The sequence below is a fragment of the Echiichthys vipera genome (assembly GCF_963691815.1).
Source record: "Echiichthys vipera genome assembly, chromosome: 14".
Taxonomy (NCBI): Eukaryota; Metazoa; Chordata; class Actinopteri; order Perciformes; family Trachinidae; genus Echiichthys; species Echiichthys vipera.
The window spans coordinates 4,335,831-4,357,555 of NC_139839.1; the positions used below are offsets into that span (position 1 = coordinate 4,335,831).

The window sequence follows — 21,725 nt, forward strand, 5'->3', positions numbered from 1 at the left end:
ACCCCCGACCCCACCCCGCCCACTTAACTCCTCATTCCTTCTTCAAATCCTTTCGCAAATCCCCTCTTTCACCCTCTCCCCCCTGGCCTGGAAGTTTTGGCTTTTTTACATTGTTCTCACCCCTCCCTCCCTCCCTCTCTCCCTCCCTCCCCCTGTTTTTCTCCACCGTTCCTCCCCCACCTCCTCAACTTATCACCTCCTCACCCCCTTCCTCTCTCTTCCCCTTCTCATTCACCAGAGACCCCCTCTCACCTCCTGTCTCTTCTTCTTCTCCTCCTCCTCTTCCTCAGTGCCAGTCGACTCCTAAGAAGAAGAAGAGTGCTGCGGGCGGCGCCCACAAGAAGCAGAGGGGCCCGGCGAAGCAGAGCGCCCTGACCCAGCAGCAGCCGCAGCAGCCGCAGCCGCCGCCTCCGCCCTCGTCGTCAACGCCACCGGAGGAAGAAGAGGAAGAGGAGAAGGAGGAGGAGGAGGAGGAAGAGGAGGCGGCGACCAGGTCTCGGCCGCCGCAGGAAGAGGAGGAGGAAGCTGGCGAGGAGGAGAGAGAGGAAGTTGCGACGCAATCTGTGAAGAAGAAGGAGGAGGAGGAAGAGGAAGGCGAGGCAGTCATGCCCTCCGTCCAGATCAAACCAGAGCCGGAGGAGATGGAGTGCACGGTGAGGAGGAGGAGGAGGGGCGGGAGGCGGGGTTTAAACTCAGTTGATTGATCAGAGGGGGGCGGAGGTTCTGTGAGGCGAACACACGGGCGTGGGCAGGTGTGGTCGCCGACTGGCATCACCGCTCGCCATCGAGCGTGTTTGATCATGAGTCAGGGATACACCTAATTTGTCTCTCTCACAATTATAATAGTTTATATCTGAGGATCTGGGAAGACGACCACTTAGGGGGCACTCCCACTGTTCCTCCGTACCGTGCCCCAGCACGTGTCACGGCTAAAGTCTGGTTCCTTTGACCAGTGTGAGTGCAACCGTACCACGTCTAGGAGCGGCACGCTTGCCGGCCACGGCCCGTTTTGGAGAGGTGGGCTTTAGTAAAGCACGTTTGCACGTGTACGAGCACGAGCATGCGCACGTGTACAAGCACGAGCGTGCGCACGTGTACGAGCACGAGGCCTACGGCTGTTCTGAGGTCATTTCCTGTGCGCCTGTTGGGACGTAGAGAAAAGAAGGAGGGACCACGCGCGGACATTTAAAACAATGGCGGTGAAAGGTTCACGTTGGTGTGATATATACGTATAGGCATCAGCGAGGCCCAGGTAGTGTGAGGACAAACGGGCCTGGAGGGGGGGACAAGGACCCTTAAGCACGGGGCACGGTGCGGACGCACTAAAGATGAAACTAAACTCGAGAAACCGGGAGCGTCAGACCATAAGACGGGCTGTAAACAAACCTCCAGTGCTGCTCAACGTATTTGGAAAGTCAAACTTTTACTCTCAACTAGGGTTTAAACTTCCATGTGGAATCAGGGACCTCACACTTGGGATGATGGACCAAACTACAGAAACCAAACAGTCATTTCCCAGTTTCTTGATCTTCAGGCATTGTACTTTGTATTGAGTCATGATTTCACAGCCATTACGCAACACAGGAAGTCCAGTCTGAGTAACAGATTACTGCATTTGGAGGCTTAGCAGATGCCTGAACTCTCCACAGAAGTTTTTAATACTGTGAGAAAGGGTTTTACAGCTCTGTGGCGTGTGCACCGCAGCCCGACGGAGCACCCTGACCCCAGTGTTGATGATAAACTCCTGGAAAGTTGGGCTTTATTAAAACACAGCCGCGGGATTTTTGAAGTATCTGCAGATTAAGCGCCCGATAACGACACATTGTTGTGGGATTAGATATTGACAGCCACCTCTCCGCGGCTCTCAGAGATGCTTAAACACGCTGGTAGAATATGAGTTATGGCATTAGCTCTTCATCCAGAGACTAAATCCTTTAGATTTCCAAATGGTGCAAATGCGCTCTTCTTAAAAAACACACACACACGAGAAGCTCCGTCTTTTAATAGATGCTGATTTGACAGCACTGAAATATCAAAAACATGGCAGCTCCTGGACGCTGAAATGATGCCTCGACCTGTGACTTTGGGAGAACGGACTTCACATGCGAGTGATATCAACTCGACAGACTTCCTGTCGTGTCGTGAGGATGTTGGTCTTAATGGTGCCCTCCCACTGTGCCTCCGTCCCGTGCCCCGTGCTTTAGGGTCCTTGTCCCTCCCTCCAGGCCCGTTTGTACTCACACTACCTGGGCCTCGGAGAATGCTTCTTGCTGCCTATACGTCATCACGCCGTAACACGTCACACGCATTGATGACGTCATGGCGATGCGTGGCTTTGTTTCCAGATCTTTCCGTAGACCTCTGAGTTTTTGTGCGTCTTGTCGACTGTTTTTGAATCTTTTCATCGACCAAATCTGCAGTAAACACTCCACCTCCGCATCAAACCAACGCAGAGCAGAGCAGATGGTCATAAAGTCATAAAACACACCTTACGAAGAGACACTTGTGTGCTCTCGCCGTGCGATGCCGTCGTGCATTTCAAGCGTTAACCCTTCCTGTGTTTAGATCCTGAGTGACTCTCGGGGAAAGCGTCAGTCGGAACAAGGGAATAGCGAGAGCGCGCACTCGACACGGCACAAACACGGCAAACGTGAAGTCGATCGGATGAACGGTCGTCGAGAAAGTCAGACAGCTAGTACAAAGAGACACTTGTGTGCTCTCGCGGTGCGACGCCGTCGTGCATTTCAAGCATTTCTGTGTTTAAATCCTGAGTGACTCTCGGGGAAAGCGTCAGTCAGAACAAGCGAATAGCGAGGAAGGTCAGAGGTCACGGCAGCGCCCAAAGCCACCTGACAAGAGCACAATGCTCTGGAGGAGAAGCTCCTGCAGGGGTGGGTCGCCCCGCACGCCCCCCTTTAATTCTCAGACGGTTTTATTCCCCAGGATCAAAGTGTGATCGCGAGCGCCTGCTAATAAATTAAGCTATTTCTTCTTATGATTTACGGTGAACGCATCTCTCAGTCGACTCCTCTTTTTTATGATCTCTGTCACGCTGTAACAGTCTCGGGGGCTTTCAGTCGTGTAAATAAACCTGACAGAGCGTGCGGCCCGGGCCTTTAAATCAGGAGCGGACGGGAGACAGAGGGGAGGAAAAGTAACTTCAAAGCACATAAAGTTCCCACCGCTGCATAAACTCACTGTCTTAGCCCGGCTCCTACACACTGTGTGTTTACGTGACGTCTCTGTCGGTTAGTTTCACTCTGTTTAGACGATGTTTTCGACATTTTGCAGTGAAATTTGAAGCATTTGCGGCTTCATTTTGGACTCTGATGCTCTGGAAGTGCACCTTAGGGCGCACTCACACTGTCCTTCCACACCACGCCAAAACAGGTTTTCGGGTCAAGCCTAGTGCGTTTGACCAGTGTGAGTGCAACCGCTGCACGCATAACTGCGGCCAGCTGGTCGTCCACAGCCCGTCTGAGAGAGGTGGGCTTTTGTAGAGCACGTTTGCACGTGTACGAGCACGAGCGTGCGCACGAGCACGAGGCCTACGGCGGTTCTGAGGTCATTTCCTGTGCGCCTGTTGGGACATAGAAAAAAGAAGGAGGGACCATGCGCGGACATTTCAAACAATGGCGGCGAAAGGTTCACGTTGGTGTGATGCGGAGGTGGAGTGTTTACTGCAGATTTGGTCGATGAAAAGATTCAAAAACAGTCGACAAGACGCACAAAAACTCCGAGGTCTACGGAAAGATCTGGAAACAAAGCCACGCATCGCCATGACGTCATCAATGCGTGTGACGTGTTACGGCGTGATGACGTATAGGCAGCAAGAAGCATTCTCCGAGGCCCAGGTAGTGTGAGTACAAACGGGCCTGGAGGGGGGGACAAGGACCCTAAAGCACGGGGCGCGGGACGGAGGCACAGTGGGAGTGCACTCTTATACATCTATAAATCATTTTAAAGTGTATCTAGAATAATGAAACATCCGCATGTTGTTGTTGTTTTTGTTGTTCTCGGCTTGTTTTCCTGCTGCGTTAATAATTATTAATAAAAACCCTAAAAAGAATCAGGTTCGTCCTGAATAAAGAAACCTGCCGATCACTTTGACAATGACGGGAGGTTCCAGACTTTTGTTTTGAGATTTGAACTCCTTTGTCTGCGTTTTAATAGCGGATTATTATTATTATTATTATTATACCTTTTGGAATTTAAAGAACTCGCTAAATGGTTCAAAACGAGCCGGTTTCGGCCTCCGGCTCATCCAGAACTCCACAGACGACTCTTTGTTTCCTTTGCTCCTGAGCAACATTTGGTAAATCCTCACAAACGTCACCCCAGGACACTTTCTGACCCAAAAACAACATCATTTTGATCGTTTATAGCATAATAACATCTAATTTAACGTGATGAAAAAGTGTTATAATCAGTGTACTGCTTGAACTGTATGAATTGTGTCGTTAACCACGGCTGTCGGGGGCTGGAGACGCTTGAAAATACACCTTCAAGTGCTTTAATTTGACTTTGGGAAAGGTGCAGAAAGACTGTTGCTCACCACGCTACACAGCGCGTACGTAACACGCATTAGTCATGCATTTGTCCTGTAGATCTCAAGAGCGCGCACTCGACACCGCGCTTCCTCAGCGTCACAAACACGGCGAACGTGAAGTTGATCGGATGAACGGTCGTCTGGTGCTGGAGAGTCTTTGAGCAAAGCATCGAGCCCCCCGTCACTCAGGGTCTCCAGCAGCAGTGAACGAATGAACGAAGCGTCTGAAGGTGAAGTGAGGCGGCTCTCTGGATACATAAAGATACATAAAGACGACTCGATAAGAGCGAGGGAGCCGACGGCGGCTGGAAAAAGTCATGAAACACACTTCACGAACAGACACTTGTGTGCTCTCGTGGTGCGATGCCGGCGTGCGTTTCAAGCGTTCCTGTGTTTAGATCCTGAGTGACTCTCGGGGAAAGCGTCAGTAAGGACAAGCGAATAGCGAGAGCGTGCACTCGACACGGCACAAACACGCCAAACGTGATCGATCGGATGAACGGTCGCCGAGAAAGTCAGACTCAGACTTCTTCTGTTTCAGCTCAATCTGTCATGAGGTTTAAAAGTATTTGGTGTGAACTTCTCTTCGTCTTCCACATCATGTTTTTACAAATATACGTCTTGATGCATGTCTCCCCGGTCTGCCTCATGGTCGCCTACTGTGTTTGTAAAGTTAAAACGATATTCAATTTAGGGCGCACTCACACTGTCCTTCCGTACCGTGCCAAAACAGGTTTCACAGGTAAAGTCTGGTTCCTTTGACCAGTGTGAGTGCAACCGTACCACGTCTAGGAGCGGCACGCTTGCCGTCCACGGCCCGTTTGGGAGAGGTGGGCTTTAGTAAAGCACGTTTACACATGTACGAGCACGAGCATGCGCACGTGTACGAGCACGAGGCCTACGGCGGTTCTGAGGTCATTTCCTGTGCGCCTGTTGGGACGTAGAAAAAAGAAGGAGGGACCATGCGCGGACATTTCAAACAATGGCGGCGAAAGGTTCACGTTGGTGTGATGTGGAGGTGGAGTGTTTACTGCAGATTTGGTCGATGAAAAGATTCAAAAACAGTCGACGAGACGCACAAAAACTCCGAGGTCTACTGAAAGATCTGGAAACAAAGCCACGCATCGCCATGACGTCATCAATGCGTGTGACGTGTTACGGCGTGATGACGTATAGGCAGCATGAATCATTCTCCGAGGCCCAGGTAGTGTGAGTACAAACGGGCCTGGAGGGGGGGACAAGGACCCTAAAGCACGGGGCACGGGACGGAGGCACAGTGGGAGGGCGCCCTAAAAAGGCGTTCAACTTTTACCTTTAAACAGACATTTTTATAGAGTTCTAACCAAAAACATCGACAGCGTGCGGCTCAGAGTTTCCGATGGAGACGAATAAACTTAAAATAAATCAATACATAAATATATTTAAGAGGGTGTCTTCCTGCCGCCTCGTTGCTGTTTTTCAGTGTGATGACGGACACGGTGTTAATCGGCGGCTAGACTTTCTGCTGATGCTGATTCAATATAATAAAAAGCAATAAAACGACTGTGGGAAGTGTTTGCGTGTGGCCCTGGCTTGTTGCAGCATCGCGTGGCTTCAGTGCTGCGTTGTTAGGTAGGTCCACGTTATAATCAGAGACAGCCGAGGGTGTAGAATACAGGGCGTGAGCGCTAATCACGAGGTGAGGCCCGTCGGCACGCTACAGCGGCCGTAAAGCCCAGACGGCACGCTGAGCGAGGAGGGAAGGGTGTTGTCAGAGAGGATGGGTGAGGTAAGACGAGAGGAAGCTGTCGGGGGGGGAGACGAAACAGTTTGGCAGCGACGAGACGCATGAGGAAAGAGTGCAGACGGATCCAGTTTGTCCTCCTCTGTGTTGCTTTCTTTGATCGTCGTGTTTTCCCAGCAGCAGGGAGCAAAAACTGATGTTAGCTGCTGTCGCTAACGAAGCTAACGGATCTAAGAGGCTCTTGTAGAGTGGAGAGATGTTATCAACTAAGAAAGGTCGATGCATCTGTCGTTAACACTGATGAATCTGCTGCTCAGCTGTTTTCTCTGACACCTCTCAGACCAAGGAAACAGACCAAAGTTGGCTCTCAGGGGCGCCCTCCCACTGTTCCTCCGTCCCGTGCCCCGTGCTTTAGGGTCCTTGTCCCCCCCTCCAGGCCCGTTTGTACTCACACTACCTGGGCCTCGGAGAATGCTTCTTGCTGCCTATACGTCATCACGCCGTAACACGTCACACGCATTGATGACGTCATGGCGATGCGTGGCTTTGTTTCCAGATCTTTCCGTAGACCTCGGAGTTTTTGTGCGTCTTGTCGACTGTTTTTGAATCTTTTCATCGACCAAATCTGCAGTAAACACTCCACCTCCGCATCACACCAACGTGAACCTTTCACCGCCATTGTTTGAAATGTCCGCGCATGGTCCCTCCTTCTTTTCTCTACGTCCCAACAGGAGCACAGGAAATGACCTCAGAACCGCCGTAGGCCTCGTGCTCGTACACGTCCGCACGCTCGTGCTCGTACACGTGCTGCTCCTAGACGTGGTACGGTTGCACTCACACTGGTCAAAGGAATCAGACTGTAGCCGTGGAACGTGTTTGGGCACAGTACGGAGGAACAGTGTGAGTGCGCCCTTACCCTCCCACTCTGCGCCAAAGGTACAACGCAGCTTTTCCATGACCGTAGCCGACACAAAGGTTACAAAGGCGACGTCGGCGTTGGCACGTCGCCTCTGGCTCGACCTGATTTGTGTTTGAGTTCATCAAACAATGCGAGCTTTGTGTGTTTTTGTTATAAAACAGGTGAAGCGTTGGTGTCACTTGGCGGCCGTTCAAATGCGGATACCTGTTTGATGTGTCATACGGCAAAGTAACAATCACGCAGACGACTCCCAATCACACCGAGAGTCAATTAGATTAAATACACAAATGCGTGTTGACTTTTCTAGTGTCGTCGTCTAAGGATTAGAAATTGACACTCAAATGCACAGTTTTTGGGAGTTTGGAGTTTATGTCTTTCTCCAATTAACTGTCCGATGATTCCTCACTGAGGGCGCACTCACACCGTCCCTCCGCACCGCGCCAAAACAGGTTTTGCGGGTAAAGCCTATTGCGTTTGACCAGTGTGAGTGCACCCGCTCCGCACATAACTGCGGCCAGCTCGCCGTCCACGGCCCGTTTGGGAGAGGTGGGCTTTAGTAAAGCACGTTTGCACATGTACGAGCACGAGCGTGCGCACGTGTACGAGCACGAGGCCTACGGCGGTTCTGAGGTCATTTCCTGTGCGCCTGTTGGGACGTAGAAAAAAGAAGGAGGGACCATGCGCGGACATTTCAAACAATGGCGGTGAAAGGTTCACGTTGGTGTGATGCGGAGGTGGAGTGTTTACTGCAGATTTGGTCGATGAAAAGATTCAAAAACAGTCGACAAGACGCACAAAAACTCCGAGGTCTACGGAAAGATCTGGAAACAAAGCCACGCATCGCCATGACGTCATCAATGCGTGTGACGTGTTACGGCGTGATGACGTATAGGCAGCAAGAAGCATTCTCCGAGGCCCAGGTAGTGTGAGTACAAACGGGCCTGGAGGGGGGGACAAGGACCCTAAAGCACGGGCCACGGGACGGATGAACAGTGGGAGGGCGCCCTAACCTGTGACGGAGGCACAGTGGGAGGGCGCCCTTAAATATATATATAATATAAAACACTTGCATGCTTCTGAGGCACCATTTTGTGTCTGAATGGTGCCAGGGACGTGTGTCAGGACACGTAGAACGGCAACAGTGCCTCTAAAAAGCAGAAACAGGCCCCAAACAGATGCGTACGCTGTTGATTCCTTCTCTTCATCGACTCGTTTGATCGTTTATTTTGCAGAACAGGAGCGAAGTGATAAAGTCGGAGAGTCGCGGGCAGAACCAGAACACCTGCGGACGGAAAACAAAGTCCTTTAAAAAACACTTCAGAGGAAAAAAGCTGAATTATGTCGCAGGGTTCTCATGAGGCTGTGAGGGGTCTCAGGGAGATGGGGGAGGGTCTGGTCTGTTTATGTGTGTGTGTGTGTGTGTGTGTGTGTGTGTGTGTGTGTGTGTGTGTGTGTGTGTGTGTGTGTGTGTGTGTGTGTGTGTGTGTTGTGGCATGGTGTGGTTTGGGTTAGTGAAGAAGGGTGGGGGCTGGGTGGAGCAGTATTGCGTAAGGGATCATTAAGCAGAGGGTGTGTGTGTGTGTGTGTGTGTGTGTGTGTGTGTGTGTGTGTGTGTGTGTGTGTGTGTGTGTGTGCGTGTGTGTGTGTGTGTGTGTGTGTGTGTGTGTGTGTTGACCACACCTCTGTGGCAGCCTGGAACAGAGGGGAGTGGAGTTTCCTGTCCAAAGATAAAGTCTCCAGGAAGCAGGTTCCTCCTGGTATTCGCTCCTCTGGGAGCCTGCGGACACTTAAACACCTCACGTCCCATTTAAAGGTCTAATCCGTAACATTTCCATCTGTTTAACTGACTGTTAAGTTCCTTTCTGTCAAATAGTGAGTTAAAAATCACAGACTGTACAAAAACAAACGTAGCTTCGAGGTCTGGGTCCGTTCTCTCAACTTGATCCAATCGTCCTCGCTTACAGGAGTCTCCATCTTGTCTTTGACTCCGCCTTCTGTTCCTCTGACCAAAAAAAGGCATGTATGTGACGCTGGGGGGAGGGGCGTACGTCCATCTGGCTGACGTTTACCTCCGAGGAGAAGTGAGGGCCAGAGGCTAGCTGTCACTCAAGAGGCCACGCCCCTAATTATTCATAAACTTTAACCTCCAATAAAATAAAAACTAGCCCCTCCCCCTCAGTGTTGTCATGGAGATATGACCTAAAAACACAGACTAGAGGACACGTTAACACATGTTTTGGCTCCTAGAGTAGACTTTAGCACACGTTTATGCTCCTAGAGGGCACTTTAACACACGTTTTAGCTCCTAGAGGACACTTTAGCACACGTTTAGGCTCCTAGGGGACACTTTAGCACACGTTTTGGCTCCTAGAGGACACTTTAGCACACGTTTATGCTCCTAGAGGACACTTTAACACACGTTTATGCTCCTAGAGGGCACTTTAACACACGTTTTAGCTCCTAGAGGGCACTTTAGCCGAGTTTTAGCTCCTAGAGGGCACTTTAGCACACGTTTTAGCTCCTAGAGGACACTTTAGCACATGTTTTGGCTCCTAGAGTAGACTTTAGCACACGTTTTGGCTCCTAGAGGACACTTTAGCACAGATTTTGACTCCTAGAGGGCACTTTAGCACACATTTTGGTTCCTATAGGACGCTTTAGCACACGTTTAGGTTCCTAGAGGACACTTTAGCACACTTTTATGCTCCTAGAGGACGCTTTAGCACATGTTTAGGCTCCTAGAGGACACTTTAGCACACGTTTTGACTCCTAGAGAACACTTTAACACATGTTTTGGCACATAGAGGACACTTTGGCACATGTTTGGCTCCTAGAGGGCACTTTAGCTCTCGTTTTGGCTCCTAGAGGACACTTTAGCACACGTTTTGGTTCCTAGAGGACACTTTAGCACACGTTTATGCTCCTAGAGGACACTTTAGCACACGTTTTGGCTCCTTCGTGACCTGATATGACTCGGATACACGATAAACGGTGTTTCCATGGCGATTGAGAAACTTGGTTATTGCCGTAAACTGAACGTAATCGGGTTTTTCGACGCCCTGTGTGTTTACGTCGTTTACGTCAAAGCGTCCAACGCATATTAACGAGCATCTCCCCCAAACCTCCTCTCTTTACTCAGTATCTCACACACACACACACACAGCACACACACGCACACACGCACACACGCACACACACACACACACACACACACACACACACACACACCCCGGCATCATTCTTCTTCTACTTTCTCTTTCAAACTCTCACACTTTAACTCTCCCTCTTTCTTCTCCCTCGCTCGCTCTCTCTCTCGCTCTCTCTCTCTCTCGCCCTAATAGGATATGTCGAGGGAGGCTCTGCTTCCGCTCGCCCCGTCACCATGGCAACCGCGGCCTCTGGCGGGAGTTGCCGAAAAGACTGTGTAGCCTGACCCCTCCCTCCTTCCTCACTCCTCCTCTTCCTCCTCCACCTTTCCAAAACCAGCCTCTCTCTCTCTCTCTCTCTCTCTCTCTCTCTCTCTCTTTCAGAATCTCTACCTCTTTGCTTTCTCCCTGGCCCCCCCTCCTCGCTTTCCCTCTCTCACTTCAGCCAAAGGCGAAGATGCACACACACACACACACACACACACACACACACACACACACACACACACACACACACACACACACACACACACACACACACACACACACACACACACACACACACACACACATCACACACACTGAATACCTGCCAGCAAAGCACAGTGAATGGCCCTGTAATCTCTCTCTCTCTCTTTCTCATATATATACACACCAATACACACAAACAAACACACACAATGAGGCCCTCTGTGCGTGTGTGTGTGTGTGTGAGATTGTGTGTGTGTGTGTGTGTGTGTATATATGTGTGTGTCAGTGATGTATGCACATAAACAAGTCAGTTGTCCTCCAGCAAACAGAAGCACTCATGCACAAAGACAGGCCATGTACACACACACAGTCACACACATGTACACACTATTACTCTACTAGTGTGTGTGTGTGTGTGTCAGTGTGTGTGTGAGAGAGAGAGAGAGAGAGAGAGAGAGAGAGAGAGAGAGAGAGAGAGAGAGAGAGAGCATTAGACATGAGAGGTTGGAGGCCTGTTTGCTGTGCTTTTGCCAGGAGCGCTTTGCTAGCATGAGAGGTTGTGTGTGTGTGTGTGTGTGTGTGTGTGTGTGTGTGTGTGTGTGTGTGTGTGTGTGATTGAGCATTGAATCCATTCAAAGGACAGCACATTCACAATTTTGGGATGCAGAGAAAGAGAGGGATTCTTTGGGGGGGGGGGGGGGGGGGGGCAGACGAATGCAGTGCAGTCATTGGACTGATGCAGCCCCCTCTGCTGGTGCAGGACCATGATGTCATTGTTGGCACTTCCTGCAAGAGTGGCCCTTCCCAGATTGTTATCTCTGCGGCGGACCGGAGACATTTAAGGAGGGGGGGGGGGGGGTGGTACCTGTCAATCATTGGCTTACAATCCCTCTGTCAATCAAAAACTACGTCAAACCTGCGAACCGTTTGCGATCTCTTCTTTCTTCTATGTTATCGATCGGAAATGACTCAGATCTGTTCAGGGAACGCAGCACGGTGGCGCTGAGGTCTGGAAATACGTCGTACTCTGGAAGGGCGTTACGCCACGACGGACGTTGTTGCTTTTTAGGCTTAAATTGAGGAGAGGTGGTGATATTTGAGTTGTTTTAACTTTTAACTGACGACCTTTTCAGAAGGATGCAGCCCCTCAATGAAGTTTATGAAAGTTGGGATTTCCACTTCACTCAGGGCGCCCTCCCACTGTGCCTCCGTCCCGTGCCCCGTGCTTTAGGGTCCTTCTTCCCCTCTCCAGGCCCGTTTGTACTCACACTACCTGGGCCTCGGAGAATGCTTCTTGCTGCCTATACGTCATCACGCCGTAACACGTCACACGCATTGATGACGTCATGGCGATGCGTGGCTTTGTTTCCAGATCTTTCCGTAGACCTCGGAGTTTTTGTGTGTCTTGTCGACTGTTTTTGAATCTTTTCATCGACCAAATCTGCAGTAAACACTCCACCTCCGCATCACACCAACGTGAACCTTTCACCGCCATTGTTTGAAATGTCCGCGCATGGTCCCTCCTTCTTTTTTCTACGTCCCAAAAGGCGCACAGGAAATGACCTCAGAACCGCCGTAGGCCTCGTGCTCGTACACGTGCGCACGCTCGTGCTCGTACATGTGCAAACGTGCTTTACTAAAGCCCACCTCTCCCAAACGGGCCGTGGACGGCAAGCGTGCTGCTCCTAGACGCGGTACGGTTGCACTCACACTGGTCAAAGGAACCAGACTTTAGCTGTGAAACGTGCACGGGAACGGTACGGATCGACAGTGGGAGTGCGCCCTCAAAGGCGTCAGGTCATCCAGCTGTGGCTGGGAGACGACAGTGAAGCCGCTACTTTTGACTTACTTATATATATATACACTTATTTGGGTGGAGGATCGGTCCTGACTGTCTCTGGATGTTGTTATTTGCTCGCACAGATCTTAAATTTCCGGGTGCTTCAGTTCAATTTGTGCTGTTTCATGTTTGCTGTGGATGTGACTGAGATGCAGATTTTCTTTTTTAAAGCTGGCGGGAAAAGTTTGCGAATTAAAATAAGATTGTTCCCGTCCTCACCAAACTCGTTTAAATGATCATGCGAAGCCTCCCTGCTGTCTTTACGCTCCATATTAAGGCCTGTTTACGGTGTTTTAGCCTGGGTTTCACCTGGAAGGCTTTACGAACATGACACTTTGTTCTCCTGGAATCTGTCGTCACCAGACATCATTTGGGTCGTTTATAGCACAATAACATCAATTTAACGTGACGAACAAGTGGAATAATCAGTGTACTGAATCTACCGTATGCACTGTATACAAATGTGTAGTTTTCCACTGCTGTGAGCTTGAAAATGCACCTTGAAAGTGCTTGAATTTGACTTAGGAAAAGGGGCAGGACCCCTGGGAGGAAACGGACGGCTGCACCCGTGGGCGGATGAAAACGTGGTTGAATTAGCATTCAGCTAAACCGACGGCTCCATTATACACTTCTGATAACAACCCGAGCTTGTCGGCTGCAAAAAGTGACAGTTTTAGTGAACGTTTGTTGTCGATGTGCAAAAACTTGTTGCCATTAGTCACTCGCACATTAATGCATGAAGAAATAGGTTGAAAAATACCCAAATTCCCCTTTAAGGGAGTCACTAAGCACCCAGGGAATGAACCCGGGCGGCTCCGTGAAGGTAACATGAGGCCAGTGTGGATAACAGACGCAGAGAGCTGTGCTGGGATCAGCCTGTTAACAGGTGGGTGAACCAGAGAGAGAGGGATAGGCTGCAGGATGGGGACAGTTGGGGTTTCTTGGGGTGGGTCAGGCTGGAAGGGGTGGAGCTGCAAGTGTGTGTGTGTGTGTGTGTGTGTGTGTGTGTGTGTTGGGCGGGGCTGCATGCTTCTCAGTTAATATCTCCCCCAGCTGTTGTTTTTGCTCCCTGCCTTTATTATATCGTCCTGTCCGTATCTGCCTTCACACTCCGCCTCCTCACACACACACACACACACACACACACATATATTATAGTACGTGCACATGCGAGCCCAGGACACGTGATTGGATTTTTATTAGGGAAATTTAAAGCACAACAACTCGATTGAGTGTTATGGCACAACAACAACAACAAAAGGGTAAAAGCATGGAAACATATTTAGGCACGAGCCGACTAAGGCTTTGAAACAAAAGACTAAAGTCAGTGTGAAGTGAATTCATAGAGTTGTTATTAGTCCACTATACCATGCACTGCAAAGTGGCACTGGGTTAAAGAGGTAACTCACAGTTTCTTGACCTTTATGACAAAAAGAAAAGCTGCAGTTTCCTCTCCTGACTGTAGATGCTTTACTGAATGTGTCTACTGGACCCATGGCTCTCAAGGTCAGGGGCCCAAAAAAAAACAAAGCCCAAAATGACCACAAAGAGATACAAAAATGACTATAGGGATGCAAACCAGCACAAAAAGATGCAAAATGACTAAATATAGATGCAAAACCATCACAAAAAGATGCAAAATGACTAAAAACAGATGCAAAACCACCACAAAAAGATGCAAAATGACTAAAAATAGATGCAAAACCACCACAAAAAGATGCAAAATGACTAAAAATAGATGCAAAACCACCACAAAAAGATGCAAAATGACTAAAAATAGATGCAAAACCACCACAAAAAGATGCTAAATGACTAAAAATAGATGCAAAACCAGCACAAAAAGATGCAAAACGACTAAAAATAGATGCAAAACCAGCACAAAACGATGCTAAATGACTAAAAATAGATGCAAAACCAGCACAAAACGATGCTAAATGACTAAAAATAGATGCAAAACCACCACAAAAAGATGCAAAATGACTAAAAACAGATCACAAATACATACTAAACAACTAAAAAAGGATGTAAATTGATCACAAAAAGAAACAAAATGACCGTATAAAGTAGTGCTGATCACAGGTGACAGCTCAGTCCCTCATCCCTCTCTCTCTGTGATGGTTTAGGGCCCACGACCTTTCACACGTGCAGCCACAGTTCTGTTATTGTCACCTGTGGACCCGTTCTCTTCTGCCTGCAGAAGAAACAGCAGAAAAAGCCTGAACGCCTTTCAGGCTTCGGTGGATTCTGGTGTTTTTTCTGTGTGTGTGTGTGTGTGTGTGTGTGTGTGTGTGTGTGTGTGTGTGTGTGTGTGGATCATGTTCCCCACCGAAGGCCAGTGTCGGTGCAGCCAGGGTTCGTGTTACCATGTCTGCTGCCGGTCCCTTCTGGCACCATCTGGGCCTCTTTCCCACCAGAGAGCCAGGGACTAAAAGTCTGTTTTGCATTTCCACCGTATCTGAGGATATCTGAGCACTCCCACTGTGCCTCCGTGCCGCGCCCAAACAGGTTCCACGGCTAAAGTCTTGTTCCTTTGACCAGTGTGAGTGCAACCGTACCACGTCTAGGAGCGGCACGCTTGCCGTCCACGGCCCGTTTGGGAGAGGTGGGCTTTAGTAAAGCACGTTTGCACGTGTACGAGCACGAGCGTGCGCACGTGTACGAGCACGAGGCCTACGGCGGTTCTGAGGTCATTTCCTGTGCGCCTGTTGGGACGTAGAAAAAAGAAGGAGGGGCCATGCGCGGACATTTCAAACAATGGCGGTGAAAGGTTCACGTTGGTGTGATGCGGAGGTGGAGTGTTTACTGCAGATTTGGTCGATGAAAAGATTCAAAGACAGTCGACAAGACGCACAAAAACTCTGAGGTCTACGGAAAGATCTGGAAACAAAGCCACGCATCGCCATGACGTCATCAATGCGTGTGACGTGTTACGGCGTGATGACGTATAGGCAGCAAGAAGCATTCTCCGAGGCCCAGGTAGTGTGAGTACAAACGGGCCTGGAGGGGGGGACAAGGACCCTAAAGCACGGGGCACGGGACGGAGGCACAGTGGGAGTGCGGCCTGAGGAGACGTGAAACAGAAACGGCGGCATCTTTAAGGGAGACTGCGCCGCTGAGCAGCTTTCTATAGGGATGGATGGACGCCATTTTCCCTGTCTTTTTTCCGTGTCCATGCATTGAACAGCCAGTCGACTCGCTGCATTGTACCCATCATGCAACAGGGATATATATACATATATATGTGTCATATACCTCGACACTGACCATCGACGCTGCTCCTCTTTATTATGAATGCACTCACACGAGCTGAACCGTGCGAACACTCTTAAAGATGGAGCAGGAATCCTCCGTCTACGTGAGACGACCAAAGTCCTCTGGACATATTACACGTCTATCTTCCTCCTCTCTCTCTCTCTCGCTCCCTCTCGCCCCGGCTTACTCATCACTGCAGTCACAGCTGCTACCGGCTCCCATTCAAGTTAGAGATCACATGAATTAATTGCGAGGCGAAGACTGAGTGACCCATTTTACGGCGGAGCAGTTGAACCGAGAAGAGCTCCACTGCGACACGTCGAGCTCAGCGAGCAATGCATCCGCGGCACTTTACTGTTTTAAGGTGGCCCCGGCAGATTGTTGTGATCCACGCACTTTGATTGTTTTATGGCTCTTTTGTCTGACTCGAGGTGAGGAGGCACTTTACGGCACGGCTTCTTGCCTTTGTGCGGAGACGGAGGACAGGGAAGGGCTTTGTGTCCTAGTTCAAACCCAGATCTGTGAGGGTTTATTGGGGATAGAGAAGGAGCATTGTCTCGCAGCTAATCACAAAAACGCCGCAGCTTAAAACCCACATGAAAGTGCAGAATTACAGCGTAATCATCGCACTAAGAGTGTCTAGACAAGTCAGTTTTCTACCACTGGGTATTCAGCTGCTATACCTCCTTTCTTTCCCCTTTTTTTAAAGCTAAGCACACTTCAAAAAGTTGTCTCTTGAGATCACAGAGCTCGCAGGAGTCCGCGGAGGTTTTACCGCGCGGGTTTAATGTGAGAGGAGAGCGGCGGAGGAACACGAGAGGGAGAGTGGGTGGAAACGAAGCTGCGTAGGGTGAGGCGGGAAGGGACGAGGGTGTGGTTGAGAGATGCTGGAGGGGGAGGCGGGGGTGTGAGAGAGAGAGAAAGGTGAAAGAGGTGTGGTCGTGAAAGAGAGAGAGAGAGGGAGAGGGAGAGGTGGGGGTGGTGGTGAAGGGATGGAAAGACGAGCGGACCGGGAGGGGAGGGGAAGGGAGGGGAGGGGAGTTGACGGTGGGTGTGGAAACGAGCGGAAAACATGGAGTCAGCTGATAGCTCCCAGTTTCCATGGCAACGCTAGGCCTTTCCCGCCCACTCCGTCTCTCTCTCTCGCTCTCTTTTCCCCTGCCTCATCCACTCCCTCGCTTCTTTCACACACTTCCATTTTCTTCCTATTTGCTGTCTCCTCTTGGTTTCTCCGTAATCACGTCAGGGCCCTCGCTCATCCTCAGCTTCCTCCTTCATCTCCTCTCCTCCTCTTCTTCTTCTTTCATCCGCCCGTTACCGAGCTCCTGAAATTCCTCCTTACCTCGGCCAAGTTTGGTGCAGGTTCTGTGTGTGTGTGTGTGTGTGTGTGTTATCCGTGAGTGTGTGTGTGTGTTATCCTTCCCTTCCCCTTCACAGCTCTTGTTATACCCCTCCTCTCCTCTACCACTTCAGGTCGTGTGTTTGTTTTTTGGTTAAATTAAAAATTAAAGATGATGAACGTCACGTTAGAAGCGTATTTCAGGGTGTTCTTGGACGCAGGGAGGAGACTTTCACACAATCGCTCCTTCGTGCCGGCATCAGGCGTCAGAGCAATGACGACTCGACACAAAATAAAGGCGGTCAGGTGTTCGTGACGTGAAACACAGATACGGCAAAGACGCCGATGTGACGTGGAGCGACCTGCCGCGCTGAAACCTCTGCTGACAGTTGACTTCAGGATGGTGTCTACCAACCTTTACATCTGCACCTCCGTCAGCCCGGCCTCCAGCCGAACTGCCTGACCCGATTAAGGGCGTAGTGGAGTCTCCACCCTCCGCCCTACGCTCGGCTGAACTGGACGTCGGCCAGCTCCTGCACCCTCTCTCCCTCTCTCTCTCTCCATTTCCCTTGTCTCTCTTTCACTTCTCCTCTTTTTTTCACTCTCTCCTAATCAGTACCAGTCTCTCTTTATACCCGTTCGGCCCTTCTCTCTCTCTCTCTCTCTCTCTCTCTCTCACTTTCTCCCCCACCCCAGAGTCCCACACAGCAGCCATTGTTCTGTGCGTAGATCCGTGGCAGCTGAGCCCTGGTCGGCTGCAGAGGCTCCGTTCCTCTGAGGAGGCTGAGGAAAGTAGGGCGTGATGTGAGAAAGACTGATGCAAGTTATGTGAAAGCATCGACCCAGGAGGAAGCAGGATGTTCCTAAACGCAGACTTTGCTGCAAATGTAGTCAGCGTTGGAGTGTAATCTCTATGAAACAGCGGACAGCAGTCTAGTGTCTGTTTGTAGTCCGCGGATGCTTTGGTTGCATGCAGGTAAACAGTCCGCGTTGGCAGCAAAAAGAGGCGGCTACATCGACCGCCGTAAGTCGCAGAACCCACGGACGTCCTGGCCTTTCAGTTGTGACGCAACACCCTCTTTAAGGGGACCAGGTCCAAACCCACGAACCTGTGAACCTTTGACAATCACTTCTTTTTCAGCGAGACACATTTTCATTGATAGGAAAGAAGTCAAATGACAATTCAGACGAGGCTTTGACCCGGAAATAGTACTTGGCGTGATGTCCCGCCCCTTCCTTCCTGTTTGATCCAATCAGGAAGCTCCGTCAGCGTCAGTTCTCTGAGTGTCCACTAGGGGCAGGTTTCATAACAGAGCAGTTTCTCATTGAGCCCCATGTTAAACAGGCCGTTTACACAGCATCATTAAACCTGTTTAAGGACAAAAGAACACTCAAGTTAAAGTGTCCTCTAGAAGCCAAAAAGTGTGCTAAAGTGCCCTCTAGGTGTGCAAAAGCGTCCTCTAGGAGCCAAAACATGTGTTAAAGTGCCCTCTAGGAGCCAAAAACGTGTGTTAAAGTGCCCTCTAGGTGTGCTAAAGCGTCCTCTAGGAGCCAAAACATGTGCTAAAGCGTCCTTTAGGAGCCAAAACCTGTGCTACAGTGTCCTCTAGTCTGTGTGTTTAGGTCATATCTCCATGACAAGCCTCTGGCCCTCACTTCTCCTCGGAGGTAAACGTCAGCCAGATGGACGTACGCCCCTCCCCCCAACGTCACTTACATGCCCTTTTTTGGTTAAAAGAAATTAGGCCGATTCAGTCTGGCAAGATGGAGACTCCTGTAGGCGAGGACGACTGGATCAAGTTGAGAGAACGGACCTTTTTTTATACAGTCCGTGATCCCTTCTATGCAATTTACGACGTACATGTTGTTCTCTATGAAAACCTTTATTACATATACAGAAAACAATGCATGGGTTGATGTGTAAATGGTGTCATAAAGCCATTTATTTCATTCATACAATTCCATTAAGCTGCTTAATTGATATTCTTTATGTAACTGGTTGACGGTGTAATACATTATATTAATAATAATAATGTTAAATAGTCTTGTAATGAAACTCCACCCCTCTCAGCCTCTTCTACCTCCGTTAGGGCTGATTTCAAACAGTCGATGACGTAAGAAATGTCAATATTAACAGCAGCACTGATGCGTTTCATCACAGCACAGTCGGGTTTAAGTGTGCAGAACCTCTTTAATAAAGTTTTTATGTAGTAAACCATACGTCTGAGCGCCTTTGCAGGGTCGAAAATACCCTTTATTAGCTGCCATGTTGGTGCATTCAGTGGTTACAGCAGTCTACGTGATAAAACCAGCTGACTGATTCCATCTGCAGGGGTTTCATCATGATGTCAATCTCCTGAATGTGATGATCTCCTTTCCGTCTGTGATCTAAACGCCTCTCGTTTCCTCCAGCAGGCGGACGTAGGTGACGACGGCTCGCAGCCCACAGACCTGAAGGTGAAGACGGAGCCCGTTTGCAAGACGGAGCCGTCTTCGCCCGCGCCGTGCTCCGAGGACCAGACCGAGCCCGTCGACCTGTCGCTCAACAAACCCCGCTCCTCTTCTCTGCCCGCCTCGAGCAGCACCACGGTCAACCCCGCACCCAGCAGCATCATGACCCAGCCCAGCCTGTCGGCCACGCCCATCCCCTCTGCTGTACAGTCCATTGGCTCCATGGTAACTACAAATTCACACTCCGCCGTTGTTACGTCAACGCCGTTTAACGCGAGAGTGCTCGAGCATGCGATCACATTGCCCCTTCTCTTTCTCGCCCCTCCAGGTCCTCTCTCCGGGCTCCATCCTGGCCACTCAGGGCGCCGGGGGCCAGCAGATCCTCCACGTCATCCATACGATCCCCTCGGTGAGCATGCCCAGCAAGGTGGGCCAGCTCCAGACCATCCCTGTGGTGGTGCAGTCGCTGCCTGTTGTCTACACCACCGTGCCTACTGACAGCGTCGCCACAGCGGCCATCACAGTGCCGCTCATAGGCAGCGACGGGCGCTCAGAAGGATCTGGTGAGTAGAACAATGGAAACTTCCAGAACCATAATGGACGACAGGGGTTTAAACACTGGAAACCAGACAAATCTGCCAAACTCATGTTGCTGTGATTGGTCGTAGGTCATGTTTAGTTGCTGTGATTGGTCGTAGGTCACGTTTTATTGCTGTAATTGGTTGTTGGTCAAGTTTAGTTGCTGTGATTGGTTGTAGGTCACGTTGCGTTGCTGTGATTGGTCGTAGGTCATGTTTAGTTGCTGTGATTGGTCGTAGGTCACGTTTTAGTTGCTGTGATTGGTTGTAGGTCATGTTTAGTTGCTGTGATTGGTCGTAGGACACGTTTTTGTTGCTGTGATTGGTTGTAGGTCACGTTTAGTTGCTGTGATTGGTTGTAGGTCACGTTTAGTTGCTGTGATTGGTTGTAGGTCATGTTTTAGTTGCTGTGATTGGTTGTAGGTCATGTTTTAGTTGCTGTGATTGGTTGTAGGTCACGTTAGGTTGCTGTGATTGGTTGTAGGTCATGTTTAGTTGCTGTGATTGGTTGTAGGTCATGTTTAGTTGCTGTGATTGGTTGTAGGTCACGTTTAGTTGCTGTGATTGGTTGTAGGTCACGTTTAGTTGCTGTGATTGGTTGTAGGTCACGTTTAGTTGCTGTGATTGGTTGTAGGTCATGTTTAGTTGCTGTGATTGGTTGTAGGTCACGTTTAGTTGCTGTGATTGGTTGTAGGTCATGTTTAGTTGCTGTGATTGGTCGTAGGTCACGTTTAGTTGCTGTGATTGGTTGTAGGTCATGTTTTAGTTGCTGTGATTAGTTGTAGGTCACGTTTAGTTGCTGTGATTGGTTGTAGGTCATGTTTAGTTGCTGTGACTGCTTGTAGGTCATGTTTAGTTGCTGTGATTGGTTGTAGGTCACGTTTAGTTGCTGTGATTGGTTGTAGGTCATGTTTAGTTGCTGTGATTGGTTGTAGGTCATGTTTAGTTGCTGTGATTGGTTGTAGGTCACGTTTAGTTGCTGTGATTGGTTGTAGGTCATGTTTAGTTGCTGTGATTGGTTGTAGGTCATGTTTTAGTTGCTGTGATTGGTCGTAGGTCACGTTTGCTTGCTGTGATTGGTTGTAGGTCACGTTTAGTTGCTGTGATTGGTTGTAGGTCACGTTTTTGTTGCTGTGATTGGTTGTAGGTCATGTGTAGTTGCTGTGATTGGTTGTAGGTCACGTTTTTGTTGCTGTGATTGGTTGTAGGTCATGTTTAGTTGCTGTGATTGGTTGTAGGTCACGTTTTTGTTGCTGTGATTGGTTGTAGGTCATGTTTAGTTGCTGTGATTGGTTGTAGGTCATGTTTAGTTGCTGTGATTGGTTGTAGGTCATGTTTAGTTGCTGTGATTGGTTGTAGGTCATGTTTAGTTGCTGTGATTGGTTGTAGGTCATGTTTAGTTGATGCGATTGGTCGTAGGTCACGTTTTTGGTGCTTTGATTGGTTGAAGGTCATGT

General features: G+C 49.7%; 1 protein-coding gene across 3 annotated transcripts in view; it reads left to right on the top strand.

Annotated features, from left to right (window-relative positions):
- Positions 1-21,725, top strand: part of klf8 (Kruppel like factor 8) — a 66,282-nt gene that overhangs the window by 26,339 nt on the left and 18,218 nt on the right. For 2 of the 3 annotated variants that reach the window (XM_083927684.1, XM_083927686.1), the window contains exons 2-4: positions 291-653; positions 19,652-19,915; positions 20,019-20,253. In XM_083927684.1, coding sequence (XP_083783810.1) covers positions 291-653; positions 19,652-19,915; positions 20,019-20,253 — 862 coding nt within the window. The remainder of the gene's footprint in view (positions 1-290; positions 654-19,651; positions 19,916-20,018; positions 20,254-21,725) is intronic. The other variant, XM_083927685.1, reaches the window with a different exon arrangement.